The sequence below is a fragment of the Protopterus annectens genome, chromosome 9.part0 (assembly GCF_019279795.1).
Source record: "Protopterus annectens isolate FY-2018-M chromosome 9.part0, PAN1.0, whole genome shotgun sequence".
Lineage (NCBI taxonomy): Eukaryota > Metazoa > Chordata > Ceratodontiformes > Protopteridae > Protopterus > Protopterus annectens.
In genome coordinates, this window is record NC_056743.1 from 670,454,943 (window position 1) to 670,476,312 (window position 21,370).

Genomic DNA, 21,370 nt, shown 5'->3' on the forward strand with positions numbered 1-21,370 from the left:
TGGTCTGATTTCCTGAAGGACTTTGTTCTGTCCAAATAGTAACGTAGCTACCTATGGATGTCTAAAGAGTGAAGCAGCCTTTCCCCTCTGTTTTGAGGGTTAGGATAAAAGGTAGGAAGGTGTATTGCTTGGTTTAAGGCTACCCTAGATACCACTTTAGGCATAAAGGATGGGTTGGTACGAAGGGAGACCCTGTCCTGATGGAAGATGAGGAAGGGCTGCACCGCCATGAGGGCCTGTAGTTCAGAAACCCTACGAGCTGAAGTGATGGCCAGAAGGAAAGCTGTTTTCCAGGACAAAAATTGTAGATCTGTTGAAGCAGCAGGTTCAAAGGGAGGCAATGTTAATTTTTCTAGTATGTAATTAAGGTCCCAGGCTGGAACTGGTTGTTTCCTTGGAGGTCTTATATTCTTAGCCCCTCTGAGGAACTGACGTAAGAGTGGGTGTGAGAATAAAGGAGGGTCCGTGTTGAATTCTGCAGAAATGGCTGAGGTGTGTATTTTGATTGAAGAAAATGAAAGTCCACTGCTCAGTAGTTCAGCTAGGTACTGTAACACCTGAGGCAAGTTCAATTTTCTAGGGTCCTGCCCTCTTTTCTCATTCCAGCAGCAAAACCGCTTCCATTTTGCGGAGTAAGCTTTTCTAGTAGATGGTCTTCTGGCCTCCAAAATGACATCCTGCACCTCCTTGGAGAGTAGAGTTTGATGTGGTGTTAAGGAATTTTCCATGCAGCGAGGTTGAGTGTTTTCAGCTGGCTGTGAAGGGTTTTGTAGTTGTTCTGCGTCAGTAGAAGTGGTATTAGAGGCAGGGGCCAGGGAGGAGTATGTGTTAGACTCCTCAGGAGTGGATACCAGTGTTGCCTTGGCCAGTCTGGAGCAATCAGTATCATCCTCGGATTGTCTGTTCTTGCTTTCAAAAGTACCTTGGGCAGAAGAGGTAGAGGTGGGAATGCATAAACTGTCCATGTTGCCCAACTGAATGAAAGGGCGTCCATTTTCCAGGCCTTTGGATGGTAGGTCCTTGAACAAAACCTTTTCAATTGATGGTTTCTGTGGGAGGCAAAAAGATCTATCTCTGGCCTCCCCCATGCTTGGACCATCTCCGTAAACACCTGTGGATGAAGCTTCCATTCGTGTGGATCTGTCATATTTCTGCTCAGAGTGTGTGCCAGAGTGTTTTCCATCCCTGGCAAGTACTGTGCTTGAAGTTCTATTTGTCTTTCCAGAGCCAAGTTCCAAAGAGTCATGGCTAGTCTGCACAAGGGGTATGAGTGAGTTCCTCCTTGTTTGTTTATGTACCACATTACTGTGGTGTTGTCTGTTCTTATGAGCAATTGCCCTGGATGTAGAAAATCCTTGAAAGCTGTAAATGCATGTATTACTGCCAGCATTTCTTTTTGATTGATGTGAAGGTGCTTTTCCTTTTGGGCCCATCTGCCCTGAATGCACCTGTCCTTCATGTGCGCCCCCCAGGCGTAATCTGAGGCGTCTGTGGTTATGACTTGGTTTGCTTGAGGCTTGCAGGCCTGTGTTTACTTGACATGCTTGGGCCCACCATAAGAATTCCTTTTGTAGACAGGGAATTATTGGTATAATTACTTCCAAGCTGTGACTGTGTTGAGACCATAGATTTTTTTAGGTACCATTGAAGTTTCCTCATATGCAGCTTTGCACACGGGATCAGAAGAATGCAAGATGCCATGAATCCCAGAGCCTGCAGGATTTTCCTTGCAGTAAGCCTGGTACTTTTTGCTAGTATTTTGAAGTACTGAGATAATTGTCCTTGTTTTTCTGGCGTAAGGTATGCCATCTGGGTGTTTGTGTCCAAGCTGGCACCCAGGAAGGTTATTTTCTGAGAAGGTGTTAGCTTTGATTTCTCCTTGTTGATGGTGTATCCCAGAGAAAGCAGTAACCGTGTCACATATGCCAGATGTTCCAGAAGTATATGTTTGCTGTCCGCTTGGATCAGGCAGTCGTCCAGATAAGGGTACATTTGTATCCCTTGAAGTCTGCAATATGCAATCACTGATGCCAGGCACTTGGTGAATACTCTGGGTGCAGTAGATAAGCCAAAGGGCAATGCAGAGAATTGATAGTGGATTGAACCTGCAAGAAATCTGAGGTATCTTCTGCAGCTTTGTCTGATTGGGACATGCAGGTATGCCTCCTTGAGGTCCAATGTTATCAGCCAAAACTCCTTGCCCAGCATGGGAAGAAGTTGCTGTAGTGTGAGCATCTTGAATTTTGGTGCAGTAGAAATGTGTTTAGTATGGATAAGTCCAGAATGGGTCTCCAGTCGGTTCCTTTTCTTGGTACCAGGAAAAGTCTTGAATAAAAACCTTGACCTTGTTGGTGCGTAGGTACCTTTTGTATAGCCCTCATGTTTAGGAGCTTTGAAATTTGCATTTGTGCCTCTACCCTTTGATTTTGTGATAGGTTTGGCATGCCTCTCCTTCTTGGAAGAGTGTGAAATTGAAATTTGTAGCCTCTGTTTATAATGTCCAGAATCCATTTGTCTGTTGTGACAATATGCCAATTGCTTGCAAATAATGCTAGTTTCCCTCCCAAAGGTGCTGCCAGTTGAGATTTGCTTGGCATGTAAATGAGGGAGTCATTGAGTTTGCTTTCTGTATTGCTGTGCACTGTCTTCACCACCTCTTGGTGCTGGAGATTGCCATTGTCTGCCTCTATATGACCCTTGTGATTGTCCTCTGCCCCTTCCGCGTCTGTATCTGCCTCTTTGGGTCTTGTCAGTGGCTGGAAAGGACCAGTTTTTTGATGGCCAATTCCTGTTAAATCGTGGTGGCTGTACCTGCAAGAAAGCTTTGACAGTTTGCATAGATTTGGCTTTCTCTTCCATTTTTCGTAATATATCCTCAGCATTAGTACCAAAAAGAACATCCTTTGGTAAAGGTGCATCAAGAAGTTTTGCTTTCACATGATCAGGCAGATTTTGTTCTCTAAGCCAGGCATGTCTGCGAATGACTGATCCTGTTGCAGCCGCTCTACTGGAGGCCTCTAGGGCATCATAACCACATTGGAAAGTGTGTTTACCCACTTGTTCTGCAGTATGCATCATATCCTGTAACTCTTTTAAATCTGTTTGTTCAGGTTGAGACATTTTGTTTTTTAATTGTGATAACAGGAACTGCTGATATTTAATCATATGAAACTGGCAATTTAAGGCCCTCATGGCTAGGGTGGCCGAGGTATAAACCTTCTTACCCCACCTTTCTAGAGATCTAGATTCCCTTTCTGCAGGAAGTGGATTCTTGGCAGTGGAGGCCTTTATTCCCTTAGGGCCTTGTGAAATGGTTTCAGGGTCAGCATTATGGCCTTTGTAGAGAAATTGATGAGAACTGGGTACTCTGTAATATCTATCAGGCTTAACTGGAGCAGGAGGCAGAGAATCAGGATTAAAACAAGCCTCCGAATAGACATCACCCAGTACCTCCAAAACAGGGGGGATAGCTAGAGGTCTGTGCTGAGGTAACCAAAGAAATTCCCTAAGTCTTTTCTTGGAATCTGAAAAGTCTTGGCCTTCCCAATGGAAGTGTTCCCTCAAGGTGTGCAAGGTTTCCCCAAAAGAAAAATCCTCAGGGGGGATACAGACGGAATAGACTGCTCTGCATCCGAATCCTCAAAGGGGGAATAAGAGTGTTCCTCAGCATCAGAATGCTCTGATAAAATGGATCCCTGATCAGAAGAGGGGGATTCTTCCTCCACTCTGGGTCTCTTGTCAGGAGGGGGCTGAGAACCTCTGATAACAGTTATTGGATCCTCAGCCATTTTAAGCATCTGCTTCTTAGGCATGGGTCCAGGAGATGGGCCTTGTGCAGCAGGCCTAGCTGGATGCCTGGCTGCTTTGGATTTAGTGAAGGCCTTAATAGAAAAGGAGGATGAAGGCCTAAATACACCATGGGTGGAAGTAGATCTGTCCACATTAGTAGGCTCGGCATAAGCTGGAGTTTCGGTTGTAGTCTGGGAAAGAGCCGATGACCCAGCGGTCTCAGGTACAGAGGACGCCGCCGAAGGAGTGTCGTCGGTAGTCAGGGACTGCAAAGGCGTCTCACTGAGAACCGGGCCACGTGGAGCCTGTTTCGGCGTGGTGTCGGTGGAGACCGCGGGCTTCGCAGGTCTGTCCTTTTCCTTGCGTTTTTTGGATAAAACGGTTGTCGGAGTGTCCGACGACATTTTATAGTCAAAAGCTTTACCAAAAAAGTGTTGGGCGAACTCCGCCCGACGCTTGATAGTGCGTTTATTGAAGGTAGCGCAAAAGCGACAGCCCGAGACGTCGTGGTCTGGGCCCAAACAAGGTAAGCAAAGGGAATGGAAATCCTTATGCGGTATTTGATTCCCACAAGAAATACAATTTATAACTTTTTCAGACATCGGTCTGAGGCAAGAAAAAGATTCCCCAACGGGTACTTAGCTTTAATGAAGACTTTGGTTCCAAATATTTTCGTAATTCAGGAGCTGGCCGACCGGCACTTGTGAACTGCTTCTGCTTCGGGCACTGCGCGGCAAAAAAGACTGGGGAACATGGCGTCGGCTGTGTCTTATATACTCTGGCCTTCCTGACGTCAGAAGAGTAAGCGACAACAACCGACGCCGGACCAAGACTTTGGAATTCGGCCGACCGAGGGACCGCCTGACGGCTGGAAACCCATCTGTGATTACTGCAGCTGTATGCACGATGAACATCAGGAAGGACAGCAAAAGTTCTGGGAGAATCCATATGAAGGAGCTCATAATACCTTTTTTGTATCTCAGAAACTTGAGCACAATCCCATTTAAAGAACTCCATCATCCAAGAGATACTATCCTCTCAAAAGAAATCGCTTCAAAGAGACTATTAGGACTGGTAGATTCCTCTTTTTCTGATCCACAGTCCAAAGGATAGGGAATCTGAGAAGAGTAAGAAAAGGATTCCTCATCTGAATCTGCCTCCTCCTCAGAGGAATCTGCTCTCTGGGTCTCTTAAGGGTGGTAAAGGACCAAAGGGGGGCTGGAAAAGAAACTCCCTGATGAGGTTTTAAAGCCATGAAAGCACTAAACTACCCGAGTGAAGGACTGCCATTCACTCTGTGGATCCGTAGGAGCTGAGGAAATATGCTTAGCCTTCTGCTTTTTCTTTAAGGAGACATCTGTCTTAAAAAATATGGAAGGCTCCAACCCTAGATGGCATTCAATAATTTTAGTAGGGACTTCTCTGACTAAAATTTGGAGAACACCCTAGGCCCCTCGGAAATAATCAGCCATGGTTCCCCTGAACATCCAAACCAGTTGTCTGGAAAGTCTCCTTGGACGTGCCTAAAGTCGGATCCTAGCCAGCCTCCAACCTGGTTGCAGCAGAAGAATCCAATGATGAAGCCGGGTGAACCTCCGAGCTATCACTCGCTTCAGGAGGGCTGAACAGCAGAAGATTCTAGCCTAGGTTTATTGGTCGTCTTCTTCCCAGACAGTTGTCCCTTGGACCAGGAAGTTCCCTCCATCTTGTCTTTAACAAGAAGCTTAAGATGTTGATTTGTAAAATAAACTGCCAAAGAAGAAAGGCTACTATGAAGAGTTTTGGGAACAAAGGCCTGACAGAAAAGGACATATGGTCGTGCGAAGCTCCAAGGCAAAACGGACACTGTTCGTGATGGCCTTTATGGGGAATCTGTCTCCCACACTGGCTGCTCTTCTTGGATGACATGCAACCCCACAAGCAACAATACAGCAAAAAAAGACAAGACAAGAAAAACCCCAACAGGGCACTTATCTGTAATGGCTTGGTGAACCAGCAACGGAACGGGAGTTCAGACCGACATTCAAAAGATGATGGTAGGACTGACAGCAAAGAAGTTCTGTGGATGGTATGTTTGGACATCACATTTATGCCCTACGCTACATGAGGTGCATACATGTGATGCATGGAGTACCTTAAAGCAACCAAAAGGCTTTGGTTTACTGGCCGGACATCAAGCTGCCCTTGGCAGTGGCTCCCTATTGTAATGAATACAGCAATAGTGAAATGGAAGGCCATCACTCCTTTATAGTTATGCTCTGCGCCTAAACAAAGATACTTTGAATGATGGTCTCTGAAGAATTTACCTCTCACAATGAAATTTTCCTCTCTTCAAAGACATGTACAAAACTTTTAAGCATAAAAAGTGACCAAGAAGGGTCCCCAACAGGGATATTTATCTGCCCCAAGGCTGAGGATGAAGCACGAATCATATGGCTTCTCCACCAAAGTTAGAGTGACAATTCAGTAGTCAGGCTGGTGGTAAGAAAGTTCAAAGGTAATTTGTGCCCATACATTCCCTCTGTACCTTTTGCTCTTTCAGTATGAGGTCATACATCAGAAGAATGGAGCAAGAGGAAGACACCCAGGGTTTGGTATGCTGGTCATATACAAGGCTATCCTTGGCAAGACATCTCATCTGTTAGTAATACTGCAACAGTGATCCAAGGAAGGACACGTTAAAGCTATCCAGATTCTGTTTGGCTACGTTGGAAGCTTAACAAAACTGACACTGTCTAAAAAAGGCACTATGGGGGTGGACAAGGATTTAGCTAATATTAAAAAGTCTTTGGGGAAGAGGTACAGGCCATTCCTGGCAAAGCAGTCAGGACAGTCTACCATCTCTTCTCAGACTGATGTATATTGTACCCCATTTGAATGGTACCAGAAGCTATTCCAGTTGAAATCAATCTTTTGGTTAGACTGCGGCATCATTCTTGATGATGGTAGAATACTGCTCAAGACCAGTACATACCAGCCTCAGATACATATTCAGAGGGCTCCATCATGTCTCTCTTCATACAGCCCAGGGTGGAACATTCAAAACATTTACGACGACATGTACTTGTGGCGTGAGGACATGAGTTCTTGTAGCTGAACAAGCAGCTGCTGGCATCTAAAAGCTGCATATACATACAATGTTTTTATATAAAGAACTCAGATTTATTGTTCACAAACTTTCACTATCAAGCTGACATTTTGCACTACTCTTAGTTTCCACTGGAGGTGATGAGTTTTTCTTCTACTCCGTATGCAAGATTTAATGGTCTACAATAATATTTTACTGCGTTGTGATTGAATCAGAAGAAAAAAAAATCTATATTTTACCTGAGAAATTTACTTTTTCCACCGCAACAAGTTATAACCAATAAGTCCTAATTTCAAGCACCTTTTCATCTTCCACAGATGGGAACAGGATGAAGTAACTGAAGAACCAACATGTTGTGACAGTCTTACCTTGCATTATTCTTTTTGTGAACACTGCAACTAAATCTAAAGCACTGGCCAGAAACATTGAGCAGTGTACTAACAGTAGCCAAGCCAGGAACCCACAGTGCCCAATGGAATGGAATTTATATAACCACAAAGTCTACACCGTTTTTCCCCAAGAATCTTCAGCAACAAGTAAAGGAAAAGTTAAGTGATGTGTAAGCCCCTAGATTTTCAATGCAACCTCAGAGCAAATTACTGAGAGGAAATCCCTATATGGGAATGTGTATCCAGTTACTAAAAGAAGCACAGAACCAAACTGTCAACAGTAGCTCGTAACAGCTAACCAGGACCCCAGCCTCCAAAACCTTACATAGCATGCTGATAAACCCTCAGTAAGCATCATCAATGAGCTGAAAGGAAGCAGCTGATTGGGCAAGTTAAGCAGCTACTCCTGATGGGAGGTCACAGGTGGCATAAACCAACAATTTGTCACTTAAGCTCTTCCATTGTAATGGCCAATACACAGATTTAAGATGAAGTGCCACTGTACTATCATTTGGTGGCTGGACATGCTCTGACTAACCCTCGTAAAATATTCAGTACATTCTTTCTTTTATGAACTGTTTTACATGATTCTGGAAACTTTTTTAGTCTTTCCCTTAGCTACAGTTTTTTTCTTTCAGCTTTTGCTGCTGCACTTCACTCAACAGTGAAAAACAAGTAGAATACTTAAAACTACTCTAGGTCCCTGACAATCTGATTAGTCTGAAACTGTTTTAGTTCTAAACATGGGAGAAAAATAATACTGCTGCAAGAATTTTTCAAATAAATTTAAGTGTTGCAAAATTTTTAATAAATTCTAAAGCAGCAAACTTCACAGTTAAAGGCAAATAAATCCAACTGTAAACAAAAAAACTTCCACAAAAGAATAAAGAAACCTAAACCTTTTAAAAAAGTCACACAACACAATTGTCCAAATATGAGAATCATTTAAATTCAAAGGGGCAACAAATAGAAAAGGAAACCAGCTGTACTTCCTGAAACAATGGGATTTCTATTTTACACTGTACATTCCTCCTTTAAAATAAAACTAAGTAAAACTCAGTTGGGGGGATGGATGATGACAAATGAGCTTCCCCACAAACATATACAATAAGAACAATTCACCATGGACTGCTAGGCTTTGTGAAAAGCTGTAACATGTTTAATTCAGAAAAGATGACAAAATAATTTAAACTGCCAAATAATAAAAAAAGAAGTTATGTACTCACCATAACGTTCCATGTGAGTTGTTCATCTCACCTTCATTCTTACTGATGGGTTTGAAGCTGATCCTCAGCTCCGACTCGGACAAATCCAAAAGCTCGAGGTCTTCAAGCAGCTCATGGCCTACTCCCTATCCCATGATGCAGTGGTGCTTCCCTCAGATCTTGTTTGCAGCCAACTATACTGACAGGTAACTAAATGAAAAGACCAATGGTTAGACCACAGCTGAAGATAAAAATGGAATAATCCACGCCAGGAAATAAATCACTTGCAGCTTCACAGTAGTGCCCTTTATAAAACCAAAAGTTGCAACTGAGATGTAGTAGTCAAGGTAGGAAACGGTTCACTTGCAGTTTCACACCACTTTATTAAACAAGAGTAAGGGCCTAATGGTTTAGGTGTTTGCCTTACAAACACAAGGTGCAGGGTTTGAGTCTCACAAGGGATAATTGGCTAAGCTTAAAAAAATAGCTCGAAAGGGTAGTTAGCCTAGTACTCATTTATTTTGAACCTATGAACCTATATCGCAAATATACCCCAGGGATTACCTCAGTGTCACTGCTCGACAGAGGCACAGCAAAATAATGGGTATAGTTCCCCATACTTAAGGGGTGGCGTAAGCCACAAAACGATGGGCTAGGCTTGTAAATGCCCTCGGGCAGATAGCCTAGTATGAACCTATGAACCTATGAACCTATGAACCTAAGCGCTTTCGCGACCTAAGTCAGCTGATCGCTTCTTCAGACTCATAAAAACAGTTAAAACATTAGTATTTAAAATATGGTTCAACCAATGAAAACACATATAGAACTATGACATAGACTAATTAAAATTGCATACATCAGTACATTAATTTGCCTTATATTCTGCATAAGATGAAATAAAATATACATATAACAGATACATATTTTTAAAATCCAGACCACTAAAACATTAAGTAATATGGATTATTACATAACATGTGTCTGTTATATGTATATTTTATTTCATCTTATGCAGAATATAAGGCAAATTAATGTACTGATGTATGCAATTTTAATTAGTCTATGTCATAGTTCTATATGTGTTTTCATTGGTTGAACCATATTTTAAATACTAATGTTTTAACTGTTTTATGAGTCTGAAGCGATCAGCTGACTTAGATCGCGAAAGCGCTTACTCTTGTTTAATAAAGTGGTGCGAAACTGCAAGTGAACCGTTTCCTACCTTGACTACTACATCTCAGTTACAACTTTTGGTTTTATAAAGGGCACTACTGTGAAGCTGCAAGTGATTTATTTCCTGGCGTGGATTATTCCATTTTTATCTTCAGCTGTGGTCTAACCATTGGTCTTTTCATTTTTTTTCGCTTGAGGTGTATACCAGGCATTTATCCAGCTTTTGTTTTCTTTCACGTATACTGACAGGTAACTACCCTGGTAAGAAAAAGAATACAGTAGATAAGGACAAAATATCTCCAAGATTTGACTCAACTTCCCGGTCCTCAAGAAATTCATGGTAGGGGGTTGGTGGGTGTGACGTAAGAATGAAGGCGAGATGAACAACTCACATGGAACGTTATGGTGAGTACATAACTTCTTTATGTGAAGTTGTTCTCTCTCGCCTGCATTCTTACTGATGAGTTAGCGTCCCAAGCACCATCTTTCTTGGGTGGCTCAGGGAAGTATATTCCTCAGGACAATGGAACCAAAGAAGGCCCTGTCCCTGGAAGACCTATCCAATTTGCAATGAGTGATAAAGGTATGAGGTGTAGACCATGTGGCGGCTGCACAAATGGAATTTATAGCTAGCTTCATCAGAAAAGCTGAAGATGTGGAAACAGCTTTAGTTGAGAGGGCCATTACTTTATGATTTAGTGGTATGTGCCCAGAGCTATATGTGAAAGAAATGCAATCTGATAACCATTTTGACAATGTGGTTTTTACCACTTGAGTACCCTTCTTTGAATCTAAAATGGAGATGAAAAGCTGCTCTGACTTTCAAAAGTCTTTAGTCATGTGTAAATAGAATCACAGTTGCCTATGGATGTCAAGTTTGTGCAGCACATGTTCCATCTTGTTAGTATATTTGGGGAGAAAAAAGGTAATTCTATAGTCTGGTTGAGGTTTGTCTCTGAAAAAACCTTAGGTAAAAATGAAGGATTTGTTCTCACCGAGACTCCTGTCATTGCGAAAAATCACGTATGAGGGTTTGATGGATAAGGCATGTAATTCCGAGACCATTCAAGCAGGAGTAATAGCTACTAGAAAGATGGTTATCCATGATAAGTATTTCAGGTCACAAGATGAGGCTGGTTCAAAAGGGGGTAAGAAGATTCGAGAAAGAACAAAATTTAGGTTCCATGGTGCAGCTGTAGATCTAATAGGTGGTCTCAAATGGATAGTACCTTTAAGGAAGACTTCAGAAAGTCTATGGAACATGACAGAATATAAAAATTAGAAATTGCTACCAACTGAACCCTAATGGTTGCTGCAGCCGCCCCTTCATTAAAAAGCTTGGTCAGAAACTCTAAAATGGATGAAATCAAAGCCAAATATGGGTCAACATTGTTTTGGGACACCCATATGGAAAATCGTTTCCTTTACTAAGATAAAGCTTCCTGGTAGATGACTTATGAGAGGATGTTCTGAGCTGCAGGTGAGAGATTGTGGAACCTGGCTTTTCTTGGAATTGAAGCAGCCAAGCTGTCAAACTGAGGGTATGAAGTGCAGGATGAATAGCCCCTGATGAGGCATCAGAAGATCTGGAACTGGGTCCAGGATCCATGGTTCTTCCAATAGATAAGGCTGATGAAAGTGGAACCAAATCTGACGAGGGCAATAAGGGGCTATTAGAATGATGGCCCTTCCCAGAGTCCTGGCTTTCTGTAAGAATTTGGGTATCAGAGGAAATGGGGGGAAATGCATAAAGGAGACCCGGGGGCCGACTGTGTATGAGCGCATCCCTTGGGGTATCCCCCAGATTGGGGATTAGGGCAAAGTAGCTGCTGCATTTGGTGTTGGTGGGAGTTGCAAAAAGGTTGCAGCAAGGCTGGCCCTATCTGCAGAATATCCTTTCCACTTCTTTCGGGGACTACTCGTGAGGCAATAAAATTGCTCTGCTCAATTTGTCTGCTATGACACTGGATCTCTCCGGGATGTGCGTTGCTATCAGAAAGTGCTGGATGGATGATGCCCACTGCCATAATCTCAGGGCCTCTCGACATAGGGGGTAGGATCTGGTTCCTCCTTGTTTATGTACCAGACCACTGACATATTGTCCGTCTGTATTGCAATAGTCCCTAAAGGAAGAAAGTGTTGAAAAGGACTGCAACGTTAGTAGTACCGCTCTTATCTCTAGGGCACTGATAGGCAGACGAGCCTCGTGTTTCTTCAATGTGCCTTCAGCTGTCCTTCCCTGAAAATGCCCCCCTATCAGGGAGGTGTCCATGGTCACAGTGGCAACAGGAGTGGGTAGGACAAAAGGACATCCTATTGTTACTTGAGGAGAAGTCAGCCACCAGTGAAGATTCTTCTTGCATGAATTCATTATAATTGGGTGAAACACTGGAAGTTCTTGGAAGGACCATTGTGTGAACAGGAGCCATTGCAGTACCCGCATATGCATTCAACCTAAAGGAATGGCAATGATTGCTGCCACCATTGTCCCTAACATCTTGAGCACTGTTCCAGCAACCTTGCAATTTCTATGGTTGCTTGTTCCCTGTGACTGGGTAGAATGTCTGGGATTTTTGTCACAAGGGGTGGAGGGGTGGCAAAGGGAATGGAGTATCCTCTGGATATTACGCTTTGTACCAAACTGTCTTTTGTGATTTTTAGCCAGGTATCTGGTTACAAAGATAAGTGTTCCCTGACTGCTTCCAGAGATGGACAGATGGGGATCCTTTCAGGAGCGCTGATAGGACTTTCCAAAGAATGGATCCTTGTCACCCTGATTTTGCAGGCCCTCCTCTGCCGCGTGGATGGTCTCTTCCATTATTACCCCCTCCTCTGCCTCTAGAGGAGGTTTCACCACGTGTCAAAGAAAGCTCCTTGGGATTTACGGAACCACATCTTCCCACTTTTCCGACCTTTAGGAGAAAGCCTGGTAGGGGTAGAAAAACAGACTCCTACAATAGAGAATCTTTCCATCTTGCTCACACCTGGAAAGCATTTCCTTCACTTTTGGTCCAAAAAGGGATGAACCATCAAAGGGGGTGTTAACAAAGGATGACTTATAGGGCTCCGCAAAGGAACATAAGCACATCCAGGAGCGTCTCCTAAGAGCAATTCCTATACACGCTGCCCTGCTCGTTCCATCAGCTGCATACGAAATCAGACGCATGGAAGAGTTTATGAGGGAATTTAAGGTAGCAAGCTGGGAGTTTACCTTGTCTGAGATCCCCGCAGCTACTGCACCCTGTAGAGCATCTCTCAACTCCTTAAGGAGATCTCTGTGTAGTCTAGTAAAATGTGTAACATAGTTCAGGGATCGAAGTGCACAGACTGCTGAAATAAATATGCACTTTCTGTATCTGTCCATGATCCTAGAATCCCTATTAGGAGGATAAACAGATGTAGAGGTCTTTGACAACTACTTTTTGGAAGCTGCCGCCACCACCATAGCATCAACGGGTACTCCTTTGGTAAGGAAAGCCTTGTCCTGGGGTGACGTTATGAATTTGTTAAGTCTCTGAGGGACAGTTTCCATGGTATCTGGGGACTCCCACTCCTTTCGAGATAGAAGGTCTATCAGCTAATCAAAAGGCAGAGTCACCCAAGAGATGGAGGGTTGAGACCCGAAAGCCTTCAGGAGTACTGACTCCATCAGTAAAGTTAGTGGGCTTCCAGCCACCCCTCTGTTTCAGTATTTCCAAGATATCACAAAGAGATATCTTCAGAGGGGAACCGTGGGGACCCTTCTGACTCATCTAAGTCAGTATCCGATGTGATGGATTTCTGTGGGGAATCCAGACGCTTCCTCTTGCAAAGCCTCTACCTGGGAACTTCCTCAGTGGGAGCTTCTGGGGAGGTCCCGGAAGAGCAGGGCTCACCCAATAGGGTGACCTGAGGCTTTGGGTCTCTACACGTTTGAGGATTCAGTGAAGCAGAGGCAGACGCAGGCGCTTTAGGGGAGGAGGTTGCTGGTACCGATGATGTGGATGCCCGAGGGGACACTGCTCTCCTCAAGCCATCGAATACCCACCCCAGCTCCGATCCGAAGAGACACCTGGATCCGCAGAAACAGGCAGTCTCCACGGCACCGAAGCAGTGGGCTGCAAGCCCGAGTTAGGTGCCGAACTCACGTGAGCCTAGGCCCCAAGACGCTAAGTCAGAACCGACAGGTCGGTACGACTATCCTCTCCAAACACGACCAGTGAGTGTCGGCACCTAGACTCTAAGGTCGGCACCGAAGAAGTCAGAGCAGTCGGAACTGATAAGCCTGGAAGGGGTGTTGGCTCCGGCAGTTCCACAATCATCAGCTCTGAGCACTCCGGCTCTGAAACTTCGGATCAAACTGGAGGAGGAACAGTAGAAATGGTCTGGGTCCTAGTCGGTTCCGAAGCCCCAAGGGTCAGCCCCGACAAAAGTTTAGCTAGTGCCTGTGTCTGCAGAAGCCTCTGCACCACAAGATCCACATCCTTATCAGACAGTCTTGAGGACCGGGAAGAAGCTACAGAAGAGGCCACTGATTGCAGGATTGGAGACTTTAGAGTAGGAGATACCGGCTCCAATACCAGGGACTGGCTCCTACTAATAACCTCCAGTTCCATAAGCAATGGAGCCGAGGTGGAAGTCCAAATCGGTTTAGAGGTCGACGAACCCTTTTTCGGCTCCGACCCAGAAGACGAGCTAGAAGACAAATTCTTGGAGGATTTTGTAGGTTTGTCCTTAAAGATTCTTAGGAGGAGGACTTCAATAATCCCCTGGCTATTAACTTGCTCCTACGTTCGTGAAGAACACGAGAGCTAAATGAATGACAGATGGCACAATTCTCCTGTAGGTGGACCTCACCTAAACAATAAACACACACTGCGTGACGATCTGTAATCAACATTTTTTGTCCACATTTAGGACACTTCTTGAAGTCAGATTAAGCTTTTTCTTGTTAACAGGCAAAAACAGACTATATGAGTGACAATGAAGAAAGCACACAATACTATATATATATATATATATATATATGTGTGTGTGTGTGTGTGTGTGTGTGTGCATATATATATATATATATATATATATATATATATATATGTGTGTGTGCATATATATATATATATATATATATATATATATATATATATATATATATATATATATATATATATATATATATATATATATAGGATAGCCCTAATAAAAGAAACAGGACTCTAACGCTTACAATATTTTTAAACACTACAGCACACACTATATGTCTGACTATGAAGAAGCACACAATACTATTATATATAATATGACAGCCCTTATAAAAAAAAAAAAAAAAAAAAACACGGCTCTAACTCTTATAATTTCTAACACTACAGCACACAAAGAATAAAGCAACTATTGCCCTAAAAAATCTGGGCTCAAGCTTAACACACTATTTCTAATTCTACAGCACAGACTATAAGGGTAAGGAGAAAAACTCTAACTAAACAACTCTCTAACTTAAACCAGTTGTGAGAAACCGGCCTAGAAAAAAGAATGGCCACTAATAACAAACAAACAATGCACTCTCTAAGTTTTAAACTATCTAATACCAGAACTCACCAGAAGCTAAGAAATAGCAAGAAATATCAATAACTATTGAGAAATATAAGAACTACTGAGAAATACTAAGAAATTTAACTTACACTGGCCAGAGATGTCGAAGAACTCCTGATCTGTTGCAGTGGCAAACAAGATCTGGGGGAAGCACCACTGCATCATGGGATAGGGAGTAGGCCACGAGCTGCTTGAAGACCTCGAGCTTTTATATTTGGCCAAGTTGGATCCAAGGATCGGCTCCAAACCAATCAGTGAGAATGAAGGCGAGATAGAACAACTTCACATCAGAAAATACTGCTAAGTAATAATGATGAACAAAGACTGGTCTGGAGAATTTCCCCCTCAGAGGCACATGTAAAATGAGGAGTACCCTAGCTCAAATGTTAAGAAAATGTGCAAAGTACCACAGCAGTTTGAGAGACATGCTATCAGAAAGAACTGCCAGCAAGTGTTCAGACAGCCACTCTCCTACTAGACTTGACATACAGGTTTCAAATGCTGGCCAATGAGTTAAGCCCATCTAAGATTACCAACTAACAGAACCTCTAGATACCTTTCCAAAAGCAAGGATTGTGTATAATGAACACTTACTATGACAATGCATGATTTCATCACCAGAATGCCTGAGAATGCAGACATTTCTTCAGCTGTATACATGCAATCTATCCCAATACTCACTGGTGGTACTGCAGCAGCCCATGGCTCCACATCAGGCTCGTCTCTCTGTACTCTGTCCAAGTCCATGGAAGTAGGCTGTTCTACTGATGCCATTACTTCCTCTGCTGTAGTAGCTGGGGTTGGAGAAGCTGAAGCATTATCCCTCTGCAAAATATGATTAAAAATAAAAATCAAATAGTGTAATTTCCTTACAGGTGACTCAAAGCAGTACATCACTAGGCCCTAGACACTGGCATGCTCTGTTACAGAGATTTCTAACATAACTAACACCTAAAGTCTTGCCACATAATCTATGAAGATTTCCCCATTTGATGGTTTAAGGCTGGGTCTATACTCTTCATTAATCATAATTCACTGTCTAAGAAGTTCCTCCATTTGGAGATGTACTGATGCCCATGTGAGTTATATCTTACTATTACCACAAATTCACTCCCCCACCCCACCACCTTGCCACTAGTCAGCATCATCCAACAATATAAGAATAAAATGTTGGCACTTCCATTACTAAAAAATAACACAGAATTATATAACTGCCTGACTTTCACAGACATTTATAAGGAACTTTAACAGCTAAGGCCGGCTATTCCCACCCCAACCTCTGGGATAAATCTCTGGTCCATCGAGGATTGTCACATTTTATGCTTAATTTTGTTAGATCTGCCTAGTAGGATTTAGACTTTGTTACTCACTAATACTTGAGCACTTCATGCATGCTTAGCTCAGCAGACACAGCTTTCATAGTCTACTCTCTCACCCCCCCCCCCCCTACCCAAAACATCTTATTCTGCTCTTCTCATTTTTCAGCTCATGATCAAGTTAAAAGTACCATTACAAAGAAACAGCAAGCCTTCTCCAACACAGACAGGGGTCTGGAGGACTGAATGGTTAACTATAACTGAATTCTCTATGCAGATCTAATATCATGGTAAATATACAACTTTCACATCCACTAGGGAGAACCAATCATTAGTCTCTAGCTCCTCCTCCTGAGTGGTTGGCCTACTAAAATATACCCTTCATCACTGTAGCCCCAAAAGAAGCAATGTCAGGTTAATAATGGCTAGCAAAGGTGATCAGTGAGGACCAAATGGCAGCTGCTCAGATGTCATATGAAGAAGACTTATGGAAAAGGGCTGTTGAGGCAGCTACAGCCTAGCTGAGCAAACCTTAAAGTAACTCCGTTCTTTACTTAAGATAAAATAAAGGAGATGCAACCAGAAAGCCAATAAACAAGCCAGAGCTCAGGATTTTTTTGCCCTAGCTTCTTTGGACCAGAGGAAGCAAACAGCTGATGATCCTTCTGAAGGTATTGAGGCTATACAAATAATATTTACACTGTCAAAGGATAATCCATACAATGAGACAGGTAGTCTCTTTGGTTAGAATAACCTTTGTAGAATACCAGAACCTCAGACTGATTAAGGCCATACTCCAACTGCAAACTTTGTCAAAAATGAGGGACTGGCCCTCAATGAAAATCTCACTTCATGGGGATAAAAACCAGGAATGGCGAAAGGCCTGTAACTCTGAAATCCTTCTACCTTGAGTTTCAGTATTATGGAAAGTCTTCCACATCAAAAAACTAAAATCTGCAGGTGCTACTGGCTCAAAGAGAAAGTTAGCTTCTCCAGAATGAAAATCAAAATTCCTAGGTGGGGAATAGGTTTCCTTAAAGTAGGCTGCAAGAAAAAGGCACCTTAGTTTATAATTAGCATACTTTAAGGGATAATAAAGACAATGAATCCTGCCCATTGGAAAAGCTGAACAGGGCAGATGAAAGTACCTTAACTGATGAACAGCTTAGCCTTAAATTAGAAGCTTCCAACAGGTTAAAAAACTACTGCTACTACCAAACATTTGGTGACACCAAATGACACGGCCTGAAATTACAATGTCTGGTCTCTACTCAGCAGTGACACTGCATCCTTTGTGTGAAGTTAAGCATCTTGGAGGTCCAAACAGCATATCTAGTCTCCTTGTGATAGAGGAGGATGGACAGCAATGTGACCACCTAGTATGAACCCTAAAAGTTCTGCATCTTTGTGGACATCAAAAAATCTGGAATGAAATAACTTTCTTACTGGCTGGTGGGACTTCTTAGACAGTTCTTTCAAGAGGAGCTGCTGAACCTCTTCCTCATTTGTACTTTTTACTGGAGTGCCATGTCTGGTAGTAGACATGGGCATTTTAGTCTGAACTTAAATCAGAGGAGTTATCTGTTTTTAAAGATCTCCACTAACCAGTGCTCCTTAGAAATGTTGCAACCCAGGGAAACGTAGCATGAGAATTGCCCAGTGATCACTTCCAGGGGAATACTGCCAGAGTGGGAATCAGAAACAATGAGAAATCCCAAAGCGGGACCTTGGCATCCATTAGATCACAGAGACTGATGGTTCTCAGCCCAGCGATGATACTAATATCTGGGTATGGAGAGGTCTGCTTCCCGTTACTGCTGGCTCCATTGGCTATGGATAGTAAAAGTGGTTCTCACTGCCTCCCTTGAGTCCTTGTCCTACGAGAAGGAAAGAAAGGAGACCCCTCCCCATCTTAATGTCCAAAAACAACACAGAACCAAAAGGAGATGCTGTAACTTTTCTCATGACCTTGACTCTGTAATCAAAAATTTTCACCACTTCCTTACAGCTGTCTTGTAAAAGTCACCAAATATCACAATCTTCAGACACCTGAACTGGACTTGAAAAATACACAGCTGTCATTAATGTCAGCATGACTGACTTGCTTGCTGCAGTCAGGCTTACTAGAGGAATGAGATGTAATGGCGAAACAGTCAAGCTCTGAGATGAACCAAATGAGAAAAATCATTTCAGCACATCTGTAAGATTTCAGTACCTTAACAAGAGAAGGGGCTAAACTAATAAAAAAAAATTGAAAACACTACAAAGTTACCAAACAGAATGGCAAATGAGGTCAAACACCTTAACTCATTAAGCTAGTCAGAAATAGAGTAAATTTCAGTTTTTTTCACAAGGCAGATTTGGGGAGATTAACAATCTAACAAAATGTGTTTAGCACTGGAAAGAAACTGGAAATGGAGCAGAGATGCAGATGGAATCATGGGTAGAAGGTACAAGAGTAGCTTAGAAAAATGTTATCTACTGAGTTTAACTCGCACAGAATGTCAAAGTTCTAAAGGTATATCTCCTTAGCAGATTATATCTACTGCAACTATCATCAAAACCAGGCTCTAATAGGTCCTATCACTGGGCTGAATACAAAGCAGTAAAAAACACACACACACACACACTGGGGGAAAGGAACCAGAGGGAAACCAAGGAGTAGAAACATTAGTCAAAGATCTGCTTTCAATGCCATTGAAAAAAAGTGAGCAGTATCTGAGATCCCAAATGCCATCACAGCTGATCCTGCTAAAGGCAGCTCAAATAATTACTGAAGAGTTACTCCAGAAGAGGGGTGGACCTGACCACAGCCCAAGTCAGAACAAAAACAAGGAAGTCCCCTCCCAGAGAAAGTAAAGCACCCACAATGTGTACCACAGGGAATCAGATGGAGAAGTTACCATCCAGAACTAAATGGCAAAGAAGGAATGGGAAAAGCAAGGCAAATGGGAATGTACTTCCCATAAAAACACGTTCAGCAGGGACATCCAAAGGAAGCTGGAAGGAAGAAAAATAAAAGTTATGTACTTATAACAATAAGACGCGCATTGTCTGCTTCTGTCCTTCCTCCTTAGACTAGTTAGCATAATGGTTAAGGTCTTTGCCTCCCATGGACAAGGTACAGGTTTCAATCCTGACCTCCAGCCAATGCTTGTTTGGAGTTTGCATGTTCTCCCTGTGTCTTTGTGGGGTTCTTCCAACCTCAGAGAAACATGCTGATTATTTTCATCTCAAACTCACCAAAGAATAGAGCTGTGGGCAGCAGTACAGACTGTACATGGTGCCCTTTAGGGGAAAGAATTGTATAAACCAACCACTTTGGGCATCTACTGTGATGCACGGTATCCGCATGATAGAGAAACACAGATCACAGACTGCGCACTGTGGCAGGGCTAGCCACTCAATGGTGTAAAGTAAGGCTCTAGGTGATTCAGTCATCTTGACTAACATTGCCAAATGGGCAAGGGTATGTCAGTGATAAGGGAGTTGAGGTCCTGACTTACGCCAAGGACTCGTACTAAGAGTGGAAGGAGTGCATGTGCCCCTACTGGCCCATGTAGGCCTGCCATAAAACTCAGCAGCCCTGGATCAATAAGCTACTGGCCACCCATTGTCCAGTTACCCAGCTTAGGCTACCTTGCATAGCTCTGTTAAGTGCAAGCTGGACTTAAAACCAACCTGTTAAACATGAAGTAAGAATTGCTACACTCAATGTAGGTTCACTGAGAGGATGCAGTTTGGAACCTGATGACATGACAGAAAAGAGGAGAATGGACATCCTATGTATCCAGGCGACAAGATGGAAGGGCAGTGCAGCAAAGCCACATGGCTTGGGATCCAGTCTCTACTGCTCAGTAGGAGGACAGGCTAGCAATGGTGTGGGAATTGTGGTAAGGGAGAGACTTCATGCGACAGGGAGAGATGTCATTAGAATTAGTGGCAGTCTCGTGGCAATCAAACTCCAGCCAAGTGATTGGGCACTATTCATAATCTTAGCCTGTGCCTCCACAGCAGGGTTGTGACAGTGAGAAGAGTGCATTCAGACAGGATTTGCAGGACCTAACAGATAAAGCAAGACAATATGAATTAATGTTGATACTGAGTTACCTAAATGCACATATCAGGACAGACAGAGCAGGATAGGAGGACTGCCTGGTCCATGCGGGTGGGACAACAGGAATAGAGAGAGAGAGAGAGAGAGAGAGGCCATTCTAGACTTTTGTCTGGCAAATGGCTTGTTAGTAGCTAACACATGATTCAGAAAGAGAGACAATCACGAGATCACATACAAGAGTAGACAACATGAAACTCAGGTAGACGTCCTCAGAGTATGGAAAGGGCAATGGGGTAGAGTCAGTGATTTGAAAGTCAACTCCAATGAAAGAGTTGGCCCACAGCATAAACCACTAGTTGCCTCAATCATCTGCATGCAGTGGTTAGTGAAGGGTTTATGGTCAACAAAGACCAGGCTGAAGCCCTGGAGGATGACTGGAGAGAAAGCACAATGGTTCAAGGAACTAATCAAGGCTCTAGCACCTCAACAATAGGAGGAAATAGGTGGAGTTAAAGAACGGCAGCACCTCAAAGCAACTACAGAAAAGATATGCAGCTGAGCCAAGTATGGAAAGGAAAGCTGGCGGTGGAATGCAAAAGTCCATGAAATCATCAAAAGAAAGGAGGAATGCAGGAAAAAGAGTGAAAATATGGGCCAGGCTAGGAAGGAATAATGGTTTTCTAACAAAGAACCTAAGAACCGAGTTGCAATAACAAAGAACAAGGCATCTAAGGTACCCTACCAGCTTCTGGAAAGTATGTCAGTAGGTTGCCCAAAGAAACATATGA

The 21,370-nt window shown here is 43.1% G+C and overlaps 1 protein-coding gene across 6 annotated transcripts in view; it reads right to left on the bottom strand.

Annotated features, from left to right (window-relative positions):
- BAG6 (BAG cochaperone 6) overlaps positions 1 to 21,370 on the bottom strand; it is a 2,260,316-nt gene that overhangs the window by 286,974 nt on the left and 1,951,972 nt on the right. For all 6 annotated transcript variants that reach the window (XM_044083264.1, XM_044083261.1, XM_044083265.1 and 3 more), the window contains one exon: positions 15,891 to 16,034. In XM_044083264.1, coding sequence (XP_043939199.1) covers positions 15,891 to 16,034 — 144 coding nt within the window. The remainder of the gene's footprint in view (positions 1 to 15,890; positions 16,035 to 21,370) is intronic.